Source organism: Dipodomys ordii, unplaced genomic scaffold (assembly GCF_000151885.1).
Source record: "Dipodomys ordii isolate 6190 unplaced genomic scaffold, Dord_2.0 Scaffold73, whole genome shotgun sequence".
In the NCBI taxonomy this organism is placed as follows: Eukaryota; Metazoa; Chordata; class Mammalia; order Rodentia; family Heteromyidae; genus Dipodomys; species Dipodomys ordii.
In genome coordinates, this window is record NW_012267289.1 from 3429073 (window position 1) to 3452363 (window position 23291).

At 33.2% G+C, this 23291-nt stretch overlaps 1 protein-coding gene across 2 annotated transcripts in view; it reads left to right on the top strand.

The window, feature by feature from the left end:
- The window catches only part of Cadm2 (cell adhesion molecule 2), a 163505-nt gene that overhangs the window by 58709 nt on the left and 81505 nt on the right, over positions 1-23291 (top strand). For both annotated transcript variants that reach the window (XM_013024108.1, XM_013024106.1), the window contains exon 4: positions 15459-15629. In XM_013024108.1, coding sequence (XP_012879562.1) covers positions 15459-15629 — 171 coding nt within the window. The remainder of the gene's footprint in view (positions 1-15458; positions 15630-23291) is intronic.

The window sequence follows — 23291 nt, forward strand, 5'->3', positions numbered from 1 at the left end:
GCTCTAGCACATTGAGCCACAGTTCCAGTTCCAATTTTTGACTGTTTAATTGGAGATAAGAGTCTCATGGGGACTTTTCTGCCGTGGCTGGCTTTGAACAGCAATCCTCTGTTCTCAGCCTCCTGAGTAGGTAGGATTATAGACTTGAGCCATGGGAACCTGGCTACACAGCTTATTATTTTTGTTTTAATTTTTTTAAAGGTGGTGATAGACATAGGGGTAACAGTTACACAAGTAAGGTAATGAGTACATTTCTTTTAGAATAGTATTAACCACTCCCTTGTTTTCTCCAGATTTCCCACTCGCATCCCCTGCATTCATTCTACTCCCATACAAGCTGTATAGTTCATTTCCAACATAATACCTTCTGAGTATCATTGTTCGCATTGGTTCACCCTTTGTCCTTTGTCTCACCATTTCTGTGATGATTACCTTTCCCATGCCCAAATCAGATAAAACTTATATACACTACAAAGGGTCCTAAAAGCTAAAACAGTGACAACAGGGGGTAAACCAAACAACTGGGGGAAGTAAAAAAAATAAAAAAGGCAAAAAGGAATAACTGCATACAGTGCACTAAGAAAAAAACATACAAAAACAACCCTCTTGTTTCCATATCTTGTAGTTCATTGTGATTAGCATAATTTTAGAAATATATACATAGCTATTAAGTTATTATGATTCTCTGCTAAAACTATCCTAGACCTATACTAATTATTAAAAATAAGGGAAGCTAGGCGCCGATGGCTCACGCCTGTAGTCCTAACTACTCAGGAGGCTGAGATATGGGGATCACGGTTCAAAGCCAACCCGGGGCAGGAAAGTCCGTGAAACTCTTATCTCCAATAAACCACCAGAAAACCGGAAGTGTCGCTGAAGCTCAAGTGGTAGAGTGCTAGCCTTGAGCTGAAGAGCTGAGGGACAACGCCTAGACCCCAAGGTCAAGACCGACCCCTCCACCCCCAAAAAAATTGAGACCATGGACCTATGTCTCTTTGGGTCTGGCTTACTTTACTTAATATAATTTTTTTCAAAGTCAGTCCATTTTGTTACAAATGGGATGGTGTCATTCTTTCTAATGGAAACATAGAACTCCTTACACACACACACACACACACACACACACACACACATGTTTCCTTGATCCATTCATCTACTGAGGGGCATCTGGGTTGGTTCCTTAGCTTAGCTATGGCAAATAATACTGTAATAAATATAGTAGTGCCGGTAGCTTTAGTGTGGCTTTGTTTCAGTTCATTAGGGTAAATGCCCAGAAGTGGGATTACTGCGTCATAGGGGAGAGCTATGTGGAGTCCTTTGAGGAACCTTCCCACTGCTTTCCAGAGTAGTTGAACATATTTACATTCCATGCACAGTATAGTAACATTCCCTTTTGGCACATCCCCTCCAGCATCTCTTTTTATAGATTTCGTTATTATAGCTATTCTAACTGGCATGAAGTGGAATCTCAATGTTCTTTTGATCATGGCCAGAGGTGTTGAACATTTCTTCATGTGTCTATTGGCCTTTCTTATTTCCTCTTCAGGGAAGTCTCTCTTTAAATCTTTAGCCCATTTATTAATGGGGTGGTTATTTCTTTGAGGATTTTGTTTTTATATATTATATGTGTTTTTCATATTATATAATATACAGTCACATAATATATATAAAATATAGGCATCATATAGTACAAATAATATGCATATAATGTGTTCATATTTTATACATTACATGTACAAACATCTAAGTGTAATTACCTTTTATAGTGAGTGAAAAATCATATTATGTATTGTAATACCATTATTATTCTAAAAACAATCTACATTATACTAGCCATATTGTTTATTATTGGTTTATACTAATAATAATGATTATTTTAGCTTCTAACTCCCTTGACGTATATCAGGTTATATAATTTTTAGTAATGGTATGCAATTTGAATAGATAGAATCATCCATACCACATAGAAACTTTTGAATTATAATCCATAAAATTATTTTACTTATTTTCCAGTTTAATTTTTACTTTTGTACATTCAGTTTACAAAAATGAAATTACATGTATAAAAAAGATTTCATGTATGATTACAGCTAATTACTCCCTTTGTCTAGAAGTAATAAATATATCATATTGAAGAGTGTGATTTTGGAAATACAAAAGGAAAGACACAGCTTGTCATTTTACTATGTCAAATTAAACTTTCACAGTATTGTTACCTACTTCTCGTTTTGTTTACAGAACTCAATTATAATCTTTTGGATTTGAATCTAGGACATATTTGTTTAGGAAATTCTGGTCCTATATCTTATTAGATGGAATTTTCTTAAAACTTGTAGTGTTAATCTGACTCTGATAAGATCTGTTCTGGTCACTTTTCTGCTGAAACCCTTCAACAGAAAGATCTAAATTTAGGATGAATTTGAAGTTCCCTTTCTTCCCCATCACAAAAAATCATTTTCTGTGATTCTGTGAGTGGAATATGATAGAATCCATTACCCACCCTCTGTTCTCTCTCCCTCCCTTCTCTCCCTCTCTCTCATATATAGTACTGTTGTTTGAATTCAGGACATTCTGCTTAACAGGCTGACACAATACCACTTGAGCTGTGCTTTAACCCTGCTTTATGCTGACCCTTTTCTTCTTGGCTAGACTCTATCAAGGGACCTTCATATCTCAGTGTTCTGTGAGGCTACAATTGCTATCATAAGCCATCAGTGGACAACTAGAATATACTTGTTAAATGTGATGCTGCAAAAAAAAAACTGTTCTGTTATATATATATATATATATATATATATATCCCTTCCTTATCTTTGATATAATCACTACTTCTCTGTTTGCTAGAATTTTGTGTTCCAGAAGCTTTTCCTTTCTTGTACCCTCTAGGTAGTGATAAACCTTAAAAAATTACATATTTTATTAGATGTTGATTGCTTTTAGCATTGCAGTGATGTTCTCAAATTTTTATTGCAAAACTTAATTTTAAAGGTATATGGCCTCTTCTTTAATGTCAAACAGATTTGATATATATGAATGTATATGTATTGATAAATAACAACTGCAGACATATGTTGTTGTTTATAAGTGTAAATGCGAGAAGGTTAAATTTTAAATACCCTACTTCAGTCATCGGAATTAAAACCAGACCAAAGATTGAAACCAAAACATACTGAATCAGCATATGGTTCTTTCTGAATTCAGAGTTGTAGAGCATGGCCATTTATGGAGCATATATTAGCCCTACAATTTTATTAGTCTATGTATATTTTTTCATTGTTTATAACTTTTCAGCATGTTTACACATTTTGTCTTCCCAACCAGATGGCAAACTTCCTGAATGCTATAAACTTTATTTTTTACAGAAATAAATGTAAATGAGATAAGTATAGTTGTTTGTATAAACTGTGTGCTCACTATGGTTACTGTTCTCTGGATATACTAAATGAAATCTCAGGCCTGTCTGTTTAACAAAGACTCTTCTGTGAAAGCAGTTAGATCCATCCCTATCTTGTGCTGTCTTTTCTTTTCAGAGATGTGCATTGCATTCTCTATTTCACTATCTATATTTCTATTTCACTATTCTCTATTTCCGAATCTTACTCTTTGTACTAACATTTTTTAAAGTTATAATTGTGAAAAACAAAGGAGAAAATAAAACTCATCAAATACACAAATTTAATCAAAAAGTTATGATAAAACATTTCATGGTATATGAGTGAATATCTAAATGAAGAAAACAAAAATTTTCATCTGCAGGTGTTAAAGATGTCTTTGTAATTATTAAACAGGTTGTTGATAATACTATCTTATAAAAGAGAATATGGACAAATTTTTATTCTTCCTCTTCAATAATTACTATGCAAATTTCATTTGCAAGTTTTGTGTTAACATTAATACAACTTACTAAATAATTATATTTGTATGAGTAAAGCCGATACTCTTCTTCTAGGACCATATTGGTATAGAAAGAATAAAATTAGGAATAATAATCTTCAATAATATAGATAGAAGACCTCCATCTATAACTTATCTGTAGTCTCTTTGTCTACTAAATGAAGATAATATTTGCCTCAAACTGCTTTCATATGAATTCTAGATTAGCCAATATAGAGATTTTCATCAAGCACAGGGAGAAACTAAAAATATTTTAAGTATTAATATAGATCTCACTGTGATTGGTATATTCACCAAATTATGGCTTATGAGTTGTAAAAATATGTAAATTAATATTGAAAATATCAAAGTGCACAAGCCACCCTCAAAATAGTCATAGCTGGAGGTAGATGTCATAATGTATACTGGGAAGAAATACATGAACTACTTCTTTTACGTTGTTCAAAAAAAGCAGGGAACTAGGCACTGGTGGCTCATATCTGTAATCTTAGCTACTTATGAGGCTATGATCTGAGGATTGGCATTTGAAGCCAGTCCAGGTAGGAAAGTCTGTAAGACTCTTATCTTCAATTAAAACAAAACAAAAAGAAAAACAAAACAACAAAATGGAAGTAAAACTGTGGCTCAAAGCAATATAGTGCTAGCCTTGAGCAGAAAAGTTCAGGGACAGCATCCAGCCCCCATTACTTACAAAGACAAAAAATAAAACAAAAAACAAACACAGAAGCAAGGAACAGTTATAATTCTGGACACAGTTGAAAAGCTCAATAGTTCATTCATAAATCTATGCACCCAATGTACTTGTTCATTCAGTGAAAAACAAAAGGTCTGAAGGAGTGGAATTTATCACATGATTTGGGGATAAGACTATCTGAAGATAGATTTTTAGTATCTGTATCTACATGGAATGAAAAGCATACAACTGAAATAACTGGAATTTTATGTGTGATATACATATAATAGGAAAATAAGGAGACTGAATCCAGATGGCAGGTCTTTTGTCACAAATTAAAGGTTTTGGAATGTATTCTGTAGGCAGTGTTGAGATTTCTTTTTTTCTATGAGCTATAAACAGTAGAATAAAATCATCATTTCATCTAACTCTAACTCTGGGCTTCCTCCCTCTGAGAGCTGACTCAGATATCCCTTTGATGTCTCTGTGCAGCGCTGCTTCCAAACCCACAGGTGTTTCTCTGAAGCTTTTAATCTACCGAGTAGCCAGGAAGCCTGCATGTCTGCCATTTAGTGGGAAAAAAGATGTGCATGGCCTTTCAAATATTTCAGCTCCATGAAAACTGACTGTTACAGTGAAATGTTCATTCCAGGTCTAAGTTTGGGAATTTGTTATTTGACGATATCTTATCATAATCTTGAGAGTTTTCAAACTAGCTTTTACTTGAATGTATTAGGCACTATTCTGTCATAATCCTCAGTGACCTATGCTCCTGTATAAATCTTCCTTATTAATTGCCAGAGGGAATCTTGCCTTTATTTTAAAATCTCATTTAAGAAATAGGGTCATGGAGATGTAACTGTGGATTATATTCTAGTTCATTAATGGGAGATATCAAAACTGTGTCTGGCATAACAAAGAATGGTCAAAAGCATACTTTGCTTGGCATGAAAGAGGACAAATAGTTTTGAAATGTTTCTGAAGGCTGTGTTTGTGGTGAAGAACTATACATGACTTCAACAAGCTGAATACAGTTACTGTGTAGCAACAGTTTGTTTCATAGAAACATTTGGTAACAACCGCTGAACTCAAAAGGACAGTAAATTCCAAATAGCAATTATATCTCCCCTGTAAAATTTTGTTTATCCCCATAACACTAAATGGAGTACCAATATAATGTTTTCTTGGATTTCTAACTCACAGAAAGTACAAGATAACAAATGCATTTACTGTGTATTGATTAAAAATAAATCCTAATTTTTAAAGGTGTTTTGTAAACATAGAGATCTCTAGATACCTAAGTCATCATATGGGGAAAAATAAAAAGCATGGCTGTACCATGTAGGTGTTTGGTGTGGGAAAATAGTAAATAAAACATTTATTTGCTTTTTGTTATTCTCATTTTTTAAAATCAAGTTTATTGTTAGCGCATAGATCCATCATCCAGCCCAGCCTCAGCACGAAGTACTAATACCGCTAATGGCTCATGTGTCAAGATCACGTTTCTTCTTCACATGCACAACTTAGTAATTGCATTGCTGAACACAAGAGGGAGCACCAGATATGTCTGACTTTCCCTCTTTGCACCCTCTTCACTGATAAAGTGTCCTGAAAAGTGATCTGACTTTAGATGACTAGCTCTTTCTCAAGTCAGTCTACCTACTTCAAAAGGATTCCCCTCCATAACTGCATCCTGAAAGTATTTCAAAGCAAGAAAGAAGTGGCATTTGAGGACTCAAATCATGTTTCCAATCTGTCAGATATTACTCACTGCTTATTAATATACTGTTCACCATCTTAAAAAAAATCTCTCTTCCTTCTGTGTAGGTTGGAAATAGATGATGAATGTTGATGAATTTATTGTGAAGAGTTGGGTTTAATTTGTGTCTGTTGGCTTGTTTGAAGTATAGTAGTAAACACTACAATGTTATAAAGAGCTGATAATCACGTAATATTTAGAAGAATTAAAAGGAATGAGAGTATAAACTATATTCCCTTTTGATATATTATTTTACACTATAAAATTACAGATTAGAAATCCATTTGCTTAATCACAGGAATGCAATAAGATCGTAGAAATGGAAAAAATGTAGAGGAATATTTCAGTACATATATAATAATATAAGTAATCCTTTTATTATTGGACTTACTATTAATAATGAGACTTTTCTTAGTAAAAGAAGTTCAAAACACTTTTAAATTCATGTGTTTAATTAAAAAAAGAGTTCACCTCAATTCTATAGGATTTATAACCCTTTAGGTAATAATAAACAAACAAATTATAGTGACATAAATGTCTAGATACATTCATTTTTAGTTATCATTTTCTGACTAGTCCACATGCAACCTTTCAGGTTATTTCCACAAGGCCTTTTGTGGATTCTGCTGATTCTAGGAAAGGTGACGCTAATGTTATTAACTTTCAATTTCTCATGGAACCAGGATTTTTTTACTTTCGTGGGATTTGAAGGGCAGACACTGGTTCCAACACCTTTGGCTAATGACCTTTGTGAACTCAGAGGATATTTTTCAACATTTAAAGCATATCTTCCTAAAATGATTTTTTACTTTAACTCATTGAAAGACATGAGATTCAAATAGTTTTTCACACAATTGTGGTCAAAATAGCATCTTAGTGTCACAGAACTGAAGTGTATTTGTATACTTTCTTTCATTTGCATTCATTATAGGAACTGGTGAAAATAGAGTACTAACATAACTCAACGAAAGGGTGACACTATTTAATATTACTATTACAAGATGAATCATAAAGTTCTGCATAGTAGACAATGTACATTCTTTGTCTACCTGTTTATTTACTCGTTTTAGTCATTATGTAAAACTATTCTTTTCCCAGAGAGTGACCAATTTAAATTTTACTTCAGATAATTTTCTCTTCAACTGAAACTCTTTAAAATGCCTATTATTTCATACCTCCCTTGTTGATGCCAATCATGGAAATTACAAATCTGTATCCTTAATATAGGCTTATTGAAATAAAATTGATATAATAAAATTAAGGTATTATGTATAATTTCATTCAATTAATTTATAGAGCTATAAAGTTATCATCAAAACTTCCTATTTTTATAATCCCACAAGCAACCTCATAGCCATTATCAGTAGTTTTCTATTTCTACTCAACTGCATTGCCTCCAGTCTATTGACAATTATTATAATTTCTTATTTTAAAATTAGTGTACATTAGGAACAGAGGGATATGTTGTTTTTATAACTCCACACATGTTCACTCTGAGTTGCAATCAATTTTACCCCTCTATTCCTCTTCCTACTTCCTACAACACATATACTCTCTCTCATCACAATACATATATGTACACATATATGTATATAATTTATAAAAGCATAGTACATATACTGTTTTTGTGACAAGCTTAACATAAACAAAGGTTGCATACTGCAGCATATGTTAGCATTTTATTTTCATTGCCAAATTATACACCAAGATGTGTATATACAATATGATTTGTATCACTTACTGTTTTAATATTTCATGTCATTGTTCATATATTGTTTCTTTTTTTATACTACAACATTCCATATGATGTAATTGTTTGACTCATATACTTGATAGATGCTTAGAGATGTACACATTGTAACTTCCCAAACTCTTTATCTGATTTTAATAATCTAATCTAAAAAGCTATAAAATTGTTACTTTTCTCCCATTATTAGTGTTATTAGACAAATTACAACTATTGTTAAAAACAATAAAAATTATTATTATTGTATTATAAAATGCTATGTCTTTGAATCTGAGATTCACAAAGGATAGAAAATACAAAGAGTTTGTTAGGTTCATCACATCATGTATCATTTTTAGTTATTATCTCCATGCAAATTTCTTCCATCACTGGTGACATTTCTTCTTTCAGAAAAATATCTGCCCTCATTTCCTCCATTGTTATTAAATATGTTTCATTTTAGTGTGTTATAAATCCTATGGTACATTGAGGAGCAATTGTTGATGATTGGTAATTAAGCCAGTGAGGAATGGAGAAAAATTATCCTTTAAACACCTGTTGTTGATTATATAGGCACCTTCACTTATGTTTTTGGGTTTGGTTTTGTCCTTAATCACTTCCTTTAATACTTGGAAACTGCTAATAACCAGTTCTGTCACATTTTGTTTTGGGGATTAATATTTCACATTCTTTTGTAAAAAAAATATTTAATTGAATTTCTTGTTTGACATTTCTATCCTTTTTTTAGAACTTGATATATATTATGAAACTTCCTTCTTTGTTTTAATTCATTGTTCATTTGGAGAAATTAGTTGTTAGTCTCAGGGAGTTCCTTTGTTTATATGTAGTTGTTCATCATACCTTGCTTTTTTGCTTGCTTTTGTTTTCCAACATGTACAGACTTATTATGATGTCTCTGGCTACAAACTCCTTTGTAGTTGTTTACATTGAGCCCACTGAGCTTGTTAAAGACCTAGATAATATTTTACATCAGTTAAGGAAATAAATCCCAAGAATACCATCATATTTTTTCTACTCCTTTTTCTTCTGTCTTTTAGTTCTTTAATATGATCCTTTTGTTAAGATATACTGTGCTTGCTTAATGTGGTCTTGGATATATGTTTGGGTCCACTTCTTTTTTCTTTTTCTTTGTCTTTGTCAAACTATTTGTCTTTGTCAAGCTATTAAAAGGTAATGAAACATACCTAGATATATTTTCCTTAGTATATTTTTGTCTGCAAAAATAATCATTTATCTCCCATAATTACTTCATAGACTTTTTTGAAGTAGTGATGATTAAGGAATAGATCTGATAATATTGATAGTTAAATTCTTCACCTAAGCATTTTGAACATGTCTACAGAAAATTTGTTTATACATACATATGTGTGTGTGTGTGCCCTTTAATATACGGTGACTTACTTCCTTAATGAAAGTTTTACATGCAGAATCTGGCATTCTGTATTTGCACAAAAATGAAAATAAATCACAGATTAATTAGAGTGCTATTAAAAATTAAACAGCAGACAAATTGGTGTACAAAATAAGATACTTATAAAATTCCTGAGTGTTGGCTTCAAAAGGTAGAAGTATGGCATTTTCAAGGTGGAGAGTGGTTATCAAAACCTACCTCGTTCCCAGTGTGACCCATTAGCTTTGCAGTGGATTAAAAAGAAACTGGCCTGCTCTGGGTGTGTGCTTGATATAGAAGTCTACTTCAGGATCCAGGGAGACAATTTCTCTTTACAAAAGCAGAAGTATCATCTTTTCAGGTTTCTCTAAATGGCATCAAAATCACAAAAGGGAATAGAGAAAATGAGTGAAAATAGTTCAGATTGTACTGCTCAGGATGTGTTTGAACTACTGTGGAGACAAGGCAACTTCCCCAGGAAGTTCTCTTAAGAGGATTTTCTCTCTGAAAGTCCACTGCAAATGTGGTTAGAAAGGCAGATAACTTGGTGATATAAATCTACTCAAGATGGACAGGTGATCTGATACTTTATTAAAATATTTAAATTTTAAAAAGCCTAGATGTCTTTTTTTTCAGAAATATTTCAGAAGATTTTCAAATATTTTATTTTAGGCCTCTAGCAATCTAACTCATCTTCATCTTCATTTCTTTTCTAAGGTAACTCTAAGTGAGATTAAAAAATCTATGATACTGAATATAAGGAGACTGCTATTGCACCCAATACATGTATTATTTATAAAGATAAGTGAAAAGTTCATAGGAGGTTCTTTAGTTTGGGTCATTAAACAAGGAATGTTTAGCAATTTTTTTTAAATACTTAGGAATATTCTCTTAAACCTAGATGTCATTTAGATAACTTTATTACCTACAAAGTAATCACAATGGTATAATGAGGCAGACAGTGTTTACCACCTAGGTTAGCACTCAGCCTTTTTATTTTTAAAATTTTATTGTCAAGGTGATGTGCAGAGGGGTTATAAATACATAAGTAAGGTAGTGATTACATTTCTTGTTAACCCTTCTTACATTTTTCTCCTTCTTTCCCTCCCCTCACCCAGTCCTCCATACACAAGTTTACAGATCATTTCCAAAATATTGTCGTGTGAGTATCACTGTTGTATGGGTTCTCCCTTTGTCCTTTGCTTCATATTTTGTTGTTCCCCTTCCCTTCCCTAATAGACATAAACAAATACACAATACCCAGGGTAACAAAATTGAACACAATGAAATAACACGAGAGAAAAAAGAAATCACGTAGTACATTGAAAACAACAACAACAAAGAAAAACCTCTTGTGTCCATGTCTTGGAGTTCATTTTGCTTAACATCGTCTTGTATGGTAATATGAAAATAGCTATTGAATTATTCTGCTCATTTTCTAATATTATCCTATACTAACTATTACAAATAAGAGATATCATGGGACCTATGGTTCTTTGAGTCTGTCTTACTTCACTTAATATTATTTTTTAAAAGTCCTTCCATTTCCTTACAAATTTCCTTTCTGATGGAAGCATAGAATTCCAGTGTGTGTGTGTGTGTGTGTGTGTGTGTGTGTGTACCAAATTTTTTGATCCATTCATCTACTGAGAGATATCTTGGTTGTTCCATATTTTATCTATGGTGAATGGTGCTGTGATAAACATAGTAGTGCTGGTAGCTTTAGTGTTGTCTTGTTTGTGATCATTAGTGTAAATACCCAGAAGAGGGATTGCTGGGTCATTGGGGAGTTCTATGTGTAGTACTTTAAGGAACCTCCATACTGCTTTCCAAGGTGGCTGAACAAGTTTATACTTCTATAACAATGCAGTAAGGTTCCCTTTTAGCCACATCCCTTCCAGCACCTGTTGTTATTAGATGTTTTATTATTATTATTATTATAGCCATTCTAACTGGGGTGAGGTGGAATCTCAATGTTGTTTTGATTTGCGTTTATTGTATGGCCAGAGGTGTTGGGCATTTCTTCATGAATCTATTGACCATTCTTATTTCCTCTTCAGAGAAGTGTCTCTAAGTCTTTAGCCCTCTTATTAATGGGGCAGTTGTTTCTTTGAGGATTTGTTTTGGGAGATCTGATTTTTTGAGTTCCAAGTGTATATTAGATTTAAGGCCCTTGTCTGTTGTTTGGCTAGTGAAGATCTCTCAATCTATGTGTTTTCTACTGATCTTACTAGCTATGTCCTTTGCGATACAGAAGCTCTGCAGTTTAATGCAATCCCATTTATCCAACCTTTCTTTGATTTGTTTTATTTCTGGGTCTTTTTAAAGAAAATTTCAGCCTGTACCAAGGAGCTTCTCTTATTCTCCAAGCTGTTTCTTCTATTCCTTCCTGAAAGGTCAGCCTTTCTTGTTTCAGTATTACTTCTTTTTTTTTCTTTTTTTTATTAATTTCTTTTTTTTTTATTGTGAAAATACTGTACAGAGAGGTTACAATTACATGGGCAAGATAATGAGTACATTTCTTATCAAGCATTGTAGCCTCCTCCTTTGTTTCCCCTTCCCATCCCTTCCCATCCTCTCCCCGCCCTCCCACCCAATCATTCCCACCGCCCCTCCCCCCCACCAAAGTTGTAAAGTTAGTTTTCGACATAACGACTTGTACATCTCATTGTTGCAATTGGTCCACCTGTATCCCTATTTAAACGATTTGTTTTTCCCCTTCCCCTCCACAAATTATACCAACATCAAATACAGTGAAAGCAGGGGTTATACTGTGGGGGAGGGACATACAAAGCAACTTCTTGGTTGTGTTAATTAGAATGTTGTTAATGCCAGGCGCTGGTGGCTCATGCCTGTAATCCTAGCTACTCAAGAGGCTGAGATCTGAGGATCACGGTTCAAAGCCAGGGCAGGCAGGAAACTCTTTGAGACTCTTACATTCAATAAACCACTGGAAAACCTGAAGTGGCACTTTGGCTCAAGCGGTAGACAGCTTGCCTTGAGCTGAAGAGCACCGGGACAGTGCCCAAGCTGCGAGTTCAAGACCCACAACTGACAAAAATAAATAAATACATACACAAATAAATACATAAATAAATACAAATTATAAAAAAGAGAATGTTGTTATATTTCTTATTTTTCCAGTAAAAACTATGTTCATTGAAATTAACTCAATTTAGCCATGACATTTTAGCAAATATATAACTAAAATATTTTTTGATGGAGAATTTATTTTTATATTTCTTTTTGGTCAATTCTCAATGATTAACCACAAAAAGGACCACTGTTCTTTTTTTTTTTTTTTCGGTCATGGGGCTTGAACTCTGGGCCTGGGCACTGTCCCTCAGCTCTTCAGCTCAAGGCGAGCGCTCTACCACTTGAGCTACAGCGCCACTTCCGGGTTTCTAGTGGTTTATTGGAGATAGGAATCTCAAGGTCTTTCCTGCCCGGGCTGGCTTTGAACCGCGATTCTCAGATCTCAGCCTCCTGAGTAGCTAGGATTACAGGCGTGAGCCACCGGCGCCCGGCCACTGTTCTTAATAGGAATATGCGTCATTTGTAACGTTATTTTGAATCACATACATAGGAAAATATACATTTATATATTTATTTTCACCTACACATTCTTACATCTGCATAAGAACTTGCATTGAACATGATCTGAATGTGAATGACATACTTATCCCATTTTGACATGATGCTTTTAATCACATATAATGTGTCATGTGAAAGGTAATGTAAACTACAATATAGACTATAAAAAAAAGAATGCCATGAAATGAGCAAGTATGAGACATAAAGATATATTAATTCTGTAACCTAGCAAGATAAAATTCACTTTTAGAAGGTAGAAAGTATTAAGGTTATTTATTAAGGAAACTCTTCCTGTTTGGGGGAGAAAGGAGGTCAGCATCAAATATGGGGAAAGATACTAAGAGCACCTCATGTCACTGTTGTGGAGTTTTTTGTTTGTTTTTGGTTTTTTTAGTTCACCTTGTGGACTCACATTATCGTTGCACATTCATATGAGCTTATTAAAAGCAACAAATTAAACTTTTGTTTATCTTATTTGAAAGATGCTCATTAAAATTTTATGTTTTATACAACTGCTATAAAAGTTTATGTGTCCAATTAATTTTACATTAATGATACTTTTGGAAAGGAAATGGCTAAAAAACAGATGTGTAGATTCATAAAATGAGCTGTTATTAAAAATAAACAATTGCTATCAATATTCTGAAATATTTTGTCATATATAATATAATAGGATAATAAAAGATGGTCAAGAGATCTGAATTTTCTTACCTTGACAGTTTAGATGTAGGAACAAATAAACATTGACACAGACTTGTAGGAGACAAAATGTTAAAATGACACAACGCTTTTGTATAAATATATGAGACATTGAAAAGTAAACCTCCTAAACCTTTAATGTCAGCAAATACTGGAAATATACTTCTATTATTCTGATACAATTTTACTTAAAGGAGCTCATTCCATATTTTTGATATATTAACTGGAATTTTAAATACGAAATTCTTTATATAAGAAGAAAACAGCAAAAACAATATATTACATAAAGCATAAGTAAAGTATGCATTCATTCTATAACTAATAAAATTAACATATTGGTAAAATACAGAATGGAGATTTTTATATGTTGGTGCCAGTTTATAAATGCTAGAAATTTTCTTCTCTTCCAAAGTTCAATAAAGTTTTGTTTTATTGCCTGTGTGTGTGTGTGTGTGTGGTGTGCATATGTGTTGAGAAGGGTTAATGGTTTTCTGAAGTTTGAGTTCACGGCCTTGCACTTCTTTGTCAAACCCTGAACTGAAAGCACATTTTTTAGCTCCCAAAATCGAAACATGTTTTGTGTTAAAAATCTTACTTGATTTTTCTTAATATATAAACACCATTGTAAACACATATTTTAAAGGACAAGTACATTACATTTATCTAGAAATATCCTTTGCTAATCTTTAGTTGTTCTCTTAAGAGCAACCAAAAGATTAAATCATAATTTAATGGAAATAAAATCTTAATGAACCATACCTATTTCTACTTATAAAGCACATCAAATTGAAAGTTATTTTTAAGTGTAAAGCTAAAAGAAGAGTTGCTAAACTGAACTTAAATGTTTACTGTCATTAACATATTTTAAATGTTTTTCAAATAAATTGAATACATGAATAGTAACTTATGATGTGTATTTTATGTGGAAGTATTCATTTTCAGAAAATATAACTATTCATTTGCTATTGAATGGTGGGAAAAATGAGAAAAAGCAAAATAAAATTGAACACATTTTCCTCTCAACGATGTTTAAGATAGTGTTATAATACTATCTACACCTTCACCTATCATTTTGATTTCTAATTCTTTTAAATTGCCCTCTTCTTATCAGCTACTTCAGACTTGAGAAATTACAAATTAAATGAATATATTATTAAGCTCCTTTTTCACACAGGCAAAATAATCCATGAGTGCACCATTTAACAATGGATCTCAATCCTGCACAGCAAGTTTGACTATCTATAAGTGAATTCACACCTTCAAAAACTATTTTCATTTCTGCTGAAATAGATTCCTCAGCAAAGTGGAGAGCATTTATTTTGATGTAACTTTCACTGAAAATGTACATTTAAATATTCAACTCATTCAGATGGTTTTCCTCCACCTCCCATCTGCAATAACAACTCTAGAAATTCTTTAGAAATTTTGTGTTTGTCTGGACTCACATTGTTCTTATCATCTAGGTCACTTTCAGAATGAAATACCAGTGCTTGTTTCCAACCTTTTATTTTTCAACCCCTTAAAATTTTTCCAACCTTTTACTTTTCAACCCCCTAAAATTAAAAAAAAAAAACAAATTAGCATGTATTAAATCAGAGAGAGAGAAAGAGAGTGTGAGAGAAAATCCTTTCAGTGTCGAGTAAATAGAAATGCACTACTTTAACAATATGACAAACTTTCTCCATTCATATTTTATTTTCAGATGTAAAATACTTGAAGGAAGAAGATGCGAACCGCAAGACGTTCACTGTCAGCAGCACACTGGATTTCCGAGTGGACCGGAGTGACGATGGAGTTGCTGTGATCTGCAGAGTAGACCACGAGTCCCTCAACGCCACCCCTCAAGTAGCCATGCAGGTGCTAGAAATACACTGTAAGTACATCTACTCTTCTCTCTCTTATCTCAGCAATGCATCTCTCCATTTGCATTAAATCATGTCAAAGTTGCGCAAAATAACAGAAAATGTGCGGTAAACTCTATACTCCTTACCATTCTTCACATTCAAAGGGAAATACTGTCTTCTGTGTCATTCTCAACAATGAAGTAAATATTGGAGATGGAATGAGGTTAGCATTCATACTTGGGTCAAAGTTGTGGCTTGCAGTGTGTGTGTGTGTGTGTGTGTGTGTGTGTGTGTGTAGATTAAGGGAGGATCAATGTGTTTATATTATAATTTTGATCTCCCATGCTGCTTTTAAAATTAGGCTTCATTCGAACTTGTACATGAGATATTCTATGTCTGGTTGAATGAAGGAGTATGTCTAATATGGTTATCACTATTGTTTATATAATAATAGTAGCCTTAATTTCCACGCCCCTCTACATGAGGAACTTTTAGAAATACTTTGAAAAGTTTCTCACACATCCTGATGAGCAGTTGCTCTCATTAGTCACCAGCTACACACAGACAGTAGTAAAGATGAAGGAAGAAGATTCCAAGAACTAGCAAATGGCAAACTTGTTATCATGGCATTCTTTTAATTAAGCTCCTAAGGTTATAGTCAATAATGTATGTTTATGAAAATTAAACTGCATAGAATGAAATTAGAGAACAGAAAAGTGTAAAAGAGAGGAAAAAAAATTTAAAATTGCACTATGTGAGTTTTGATTATGGAGACTTTGGCTGGTTTTCTTATCTATATTAAAATCATAGCTTGAATTTAGAATTTATATGTGACATGTAATTAAATAAAAATGATGATTTCTAAATGTACATTTATTAATTTGCTTCATTATTGAGTAAGAGTTTATTGGATTCCAATTATGTAAGAGTTATTGTGTGGACCCCTGGTCTTAGAGAAGTATCACCCCCAATAAATAACAGCAACAGAAACAAGAATGAAATTGTTCTCTTCTTTCCAATTGTTACCCTCCTCACAACAAAGTTCCATTTTCTTTCATCATCTAACTTAGACAGTAATAGAAAGGCAAAACATAAAATAAATACATAAAACAAGGAAAGTAAGGGATGCATGTGTGTTCGTATGTGTGTGTGTGTGATACTGAGGAAGGGATTATACAAAGGCCCTAAGTTACAAATGTGCCTGCCACTTTTATTCCTAGAAATAACACTGATACAAAATAAGCCCACAAGATGGGTGAAGGCAAAAAGAATGCATTTGAAGAAAATCTTGGAGAATTACCAGGAAACAGGAGTTGGGGGAGGGGAGTATTTTTGCTGTTGATTTTTGTTCGTTTGTATTTTTTTTAACTTTTGGCTAAAAATGTCTTTTAATTGTATTAGTTTTCCAGTGAATGAAATTATTATATAATTAGTTATTTCATTAGGTTTTATCACATTTTCCTTTAAGAAGAACGAGAAACAAGAAAACTGTAAGGTCCACATGAGGATTATCTTTAATACCAAGAACTGGTCATAGTGACCTTGGAATAATTACTTATATGTGTGGGTTTGATTATAAATTAAAGAATTAATTTCTTCATGAATTTGATTAAAATATTAGAGGTAGGTCTTGTAGAGAGAAATTCCATCTTCTCAGTTTATTTAATAATTAAATATCGATTGCCTTTCTGTTTTCTTTCCTTCTTTATTACATCATTTGGTCTTTCAAACCATGAAAATTAGTATGGATAGTTATTCTGAAAGAGTCTAGAACACCAGCATAATAATTTGTAATTTGTGATACAAATTTATATAACAAAGTAATACTTTAATGATCACTTATTGGACTATAAAGTCCAACATACGATAATAGAAAACATGAATCAAGCCAAAAATATATTAAAACACCTGGCGCCAGTGGCTTACGCCTGTAATCCTAGCTACTCAGGAGGCTGAGATCTGAGGATCATGGTTCAAAGCCAGCAGGAAAGTCTGTGAGACTCTTATCTCCAATAAACCACTATAAAACTGGAAGTGGTGCTGTGGATCAAGTGGTGCAGTGCTAGCTTTGAGCTGAAGAGTGCAGGAACAGCACCCAAGCCCAGAGTTTAAGCCACAGTTCTTTTGTCTCTACTTCCTAGTAATTAGAATTACAGGTACCGTATTCAACTTATTTTTATGACTAATTTTCTATAGATCACTATTTTTGTAAATTTATTACACTGGTAGTTAATTTATTACATTTATATAGTGGTAATTCCTTAGCATTATGAGAAACTTAGCAAACTATGGAAGAAAAGTTACCTGATATCACTGCACACTGGCAACAGGAATCTGAAGCCACTAGGATGTGAAATCTGGGTTTAACTGCAAACTTTCAAACAGAAAAAATAAATTGGACCTCTTAGATAAATGCAATGTTACATGGAGAAAATAAATAACGGTGCTGAAAATAAAATGGATCAGGCTGAAATCAACCTACAACCCCTAATAATAAGTGGTAGACCTTATGGAATTAATCAAGATTAATTTCTAAAATTGTTTCCAAATAATTATTATAGTTTTTTGCTCAATATTTAGCATTTAGTTCATTTCAGGTGTAAATGGAACAAGAAAGTGAAACATCACAGATCAGTTTATATATTCATCCAACGTTTCAGAATTCTTAACATACCATGCATTTCATTAAGATATGAAGGTACAAGATTATTGTAGAATCAAGTACTAGACTTAATGAATTAAACATATTAGAATGTGTCACTAAGTTCAATATATTGTAACAGTTTATACTCTGCATTTAACCATGAATATTAAGTATTTCCTGACATTTTGTATAAATGTTGTATACATTCACATATATCCAGTACATACAGTATTGAGTTTACTTAGATATGGTTTGTCTTTAATATTTCATACTGCTTTAAAATATTTTTAAATACACAGAAAAATAGCATACAGCCAGGCACTCATGGCTCACACCTGTAATCCTAGCTACTCAGGAGGCTGAGATGTGTGGATCAGTATTCAAAGCCAGCTGAGGAAGGAAAGTCCATGAGACTCTTATCCCCAATAAACCGCTAGAAAACTGGAACTGGTGTTGTGACTTAAGCAAGAGAGTACTTGCCTTGAGCTGAAGAGTGCAGGGCAAGTGCCCAGGCCCAGAGTTCATGCATCACAACCATCAACAACAACAACAAATTAGCATACATGAAGAAACAAGAACAAAGAACTGACAGCAATAATAATGCAATTTTGGTAACCCTACAATATAACATCAAATGGTACAATATCTATCAGTAATTAAACACAACATAATACATATGCCAAAAAAGCTGAAGCAAGAACATTATTTTAGTTTGTAAAGAAGTAGAATATGTAATTCTATACGGGAAAAGAAAAGGCTCACTTTCACAAGCCTGGAATTAGTATTTAAATGAATTTGTGATATGAAATCTACATCCAATCCTTTGAAATGTATTACAAAATATAAATACAAACATGCATGCAGCTTTTAATAACTGTTAAGGCTTTCCTTCTTTGCAATAATTAGTAGACATCTAGGATAATCTTAGCAGATGAGCAGAATAGCTCAATAGCTATGTACATATGACCATATAAGATGATGCTAAGCAAAATGAACTCCAAGACATGGACGGAAGAGGTTTTTCTTTGTTGTTGTTGTTTTTAATGTACTTTGTGATTTTTTTGTTTCTTTTGCATGTTCTTCTCCCTATGGTATATCCCCTGTGGTCACTGTATTTGATGTTGGTACCCTGGTATTGTGTATACATTTATTTCACTTAGGGAAGGGAAGGGGAACAATGGTATGGTGAGTTAAAGGACAAGGGCAGGGGGGAACCAATGCAACAGCAATATATACATGACAATACGTTGGAAATGATCTGTACAACTTGAGAGTAGAGGGGTTGGAGGGAAGTAGGGGTAAAATGAGGGAAGGAATAACAAGTTTGATAAGAAATATACTTATTCCCTTACCTATGTAACTGTAACCCCTCTGTACATCATCATGATAATAATGATTCTTAAAAGATGTTAAGGATGTACAATGAAATATTTTGACTATGTAGTGATTACTTTTTAAATGCAACTCATCTATTAGTTATTAAAAGATTAATATTATAGAAATGTATGAATTTCTAATTTAGAATTGTTTCATAAAATCATATAATCTATGGTATTGCATCCTTTTCTTGATAAATCTCCCAACTTAATAAATAACTAAACAAACAATACAAAGAAATAAAGGAGACATTGTTTATTGGATTGTTTTGAAGAAAATGTGTAAAGTGAATACTGTTAAAATTCATTCTGATTTGACATATATATCTATATACATATGTAGCATAAATTTATATGTTAGGACATATTTGTTAGGACAGTTTTACATGTGTTGGTTAAACTACTAACAAAAGTTCTATTCTTGTTAAAAGTATTATTTCAAGAATGGCATTAATATTTTACTAAAATATTTTTCCCTAGCATCATCTGATCAATTCCTTCATGGATATATTAAAATGAATCACAAAAGTAAAGGATGATTTAGAATGAAGAAGGTCTTATTATAAAATAAAAATTATTCAAAATCCAAATTACTTTCTCTTACTGCAAAACACTTTGAAAAATAAAATTAAGCTAATAATCAGCTAATTGGATATACATTCTGTGCATGTTGCCAACATAATCTGGTTAAAGAGGAATATTGACATTTCATGGACATTAAATCTAGAATTTTAGCTTGAAAATTAACACATCTGTTCATAATTAGTTTCTTCCACTATATCAAGAAAGCAAAGAAAGGGGCTAGGAAGGTGGCTCAGTGGTAGAATGCTTTCCTTTGCATGCATGAGGCCCTGGGTTTGATTCCTCAGCACCATATAAGGAGAAAAAGCCAGAAGTGGCACTGTGACTCAAGTGATAGAGCACAACTCTTGAGCTGAAGAGCTTAAAGACAATGCCCGGGACCAGAGTTCAGGCCCCACGACCGACCAAAAAAAAAAAAAAGACTAAACATAGACCTTCCCTATGACCCAACAATGCGATTCCTGGGCATTTACAAACCAGCCTGCCATTTAAGCCATCAGCACAAAGATATTCATTGAAAAATTATTTATCATAGTTACAACATGGAACCAATCCATATGCCCCTCAGTAGATGAATGGATCAAGAAAATGTAGTATATGTACACACTGGAAATCTATGCTTCCATCAGAAAAAATGGCATTGACCATATAATAAAGGGAGACAAGTATTACACATATACACTTGTATTCAAAATAACTTGCCAACCAGATGCTATTAACTCATGCCTATAATCCTAGCTACTCAATATGCTGAAATCTAAGGATTTTGGTTCAAGACCAGGTCAGGTAAAAAAAGTCTTTGAGTCTCTTATCTCTAATTAACCACCAGGAAACTGGAAGTGACATTGTGGATCAAAATGGTAGAGCAGGAGCCTTCAGATAAAGAGCTCAGGGACAGTGCTCAGCCAGAGTTCAAGCCCTACCACTGACCAAAAAAAAAAGTTATCTAAAGCAGAAAAATTACGGCAGGAAAACATCTAGCAAAATATACTTAATTTATGTCAAATTATGTCAGTGTGAGCTGGGAATAAGAATTAATATAAAGTTTGTGTCTTAATTACTTAAGCATAATTATCTATGTAATACGCATTAAAAAAATTCAATCATTTCTTAAAGGCTTCAGAATAGATTATCAAATTGATGACAAACCAGCAGAAATAGTATCATCTTCATTTATTGTCTGTTTATTAAGAAAAGACTTAGTATAAAGAACTGCGCAAAATACTAAAGAGATAGCAGTTACAAAATACATAGCAGTATAAGGATGAAATACAAAGAATTCATTTAATGCACTTGAAAACAACAATTTGAATTGAGATTAAAAGTAGTGTTTTAGGGCACAGTGGCTCATACTTCTAATCTGGGGGATTAGGGATTAGGGGACTGAGAACCTACATTCAAAGTCCAAAGTCAGTCCAGGACAAAAATATAATGAGATTCTTATCTCCAATTAAACCACAAAAGCCTTGGTGTAGGGGTGTGGCTCAAATGGTAGAGTGCTACTTTGAATACAAAAATCAAAGGAATTCATGAATCCTTGATTTCAAATCCCAGTACTAACACAGCACACACACACACACACACACACACACACACACACACACACACACACACAGATTTAAAGACATGTGAGAGCCAAATAAGGAAAAGATTGTCCACCTATGGAGTATTTTTGACAGTGTCTATGAATGTAAATAAGTCATTCAATAAAAGATGAGTAAGAAAGTATATTTGGTGGAATTTTATAAATTAAATAGAGAACAAGGAAAGGAAGATGTAGATTAGGCTAGTACATATGACATTATAATTTTGTTTTGAATATATAACAAAAGATTGTCATTTGAGCTCTGAGTCACAAAGTTGATGTCAAAATTCCTATTTTGAGATGACAATTTTATTTTATTGTCAGAATAAGATTTAGTAAGACATAAAGCAGAAAGAAAGGAAAAAATATTATTTGGAAAATTACATAAGTGACTTGAGAGGTGTAACAAGAGAAGACAATGGATTTGAAAATGATTTAGGAGGTAGATCAGCCAGAGTTTGGAGCTGATTGAAAGAAGCAGGAGAACTCAAATAGATGAGGTAGATGAATGGTGTTCATCTAAGGAATTGCTGTATGAAGGAAAGGTAAGAGGAAATTTAAATTTTTTTATTTTACTTAGGGGCATATCAAATGAGCTGCTTTTGAGATAGGCAAATGGTCATGTCAAATAGGTGCTGCGTATAAATAAAAGTAGGTCATGTGACAGTATTGCTGTGGGATAGTCATTTGCCATTGATTGGTGTTTAGATGTGGGTATGACTGAAAAGACCCTGCATAAAACAATATGATATCAGGTTCTAGATCCTGTGGTCTGTGGATTCCAACTATTAAAGACTAAATAACAAAAATGAAACACACAAAATGTAAGAAAGATCACCCAGAGATATACATTAAATCACATGCGTGGTACTTTTGTGTCTGCACATGTGTGTATAAGGGAAGGCTGTCAAACAAACTTAAGGAATATTGCAGTTTTCATTGTATTTCCATTGTTAAATTATCTTTACATGAGCTATTTACTTTCTCCCTCTTTCCCTCCCCAACCCCTCCAAGTTGTACAGATCATTCCCAACTTATTGTCCCAACATATTGTCTTGCGAGTTTCGCTGTTGCATAGGTACCCCTTTGTCCTTTGTCTCACCATTTTGTTGTTCTCCTTCCCTTCCCTAGCTCATATAAATGTATATACACTTCCCAGGATACCAAAATCAAATGCAGTGACAACAGGGGACAAACCATATGGGGGAAAAACTTAAAAGAAAATAGAAAAAATTAAAGTCAAAGAAATGTGTGTTGTGAAGTACCCATTTTCGGATGCCCCCTCACAGACCACCAGAGACCACGATCAACGCAAGCAGGAAAGAGTCGTTTATTGCAAGCTCCAGCTTGGTCCTCTGGGCACTCGGTGACCAGTGACGCTAAGAAGCCCCCAGCATAGAATCAGCACAGTTTTTATAGTATTGAACAAACAACTTTAAGGAACTTTTACATAAAAATACATGATTGGTTAACATTTAAAGCAAGCTAAACTGGGCAAATACGA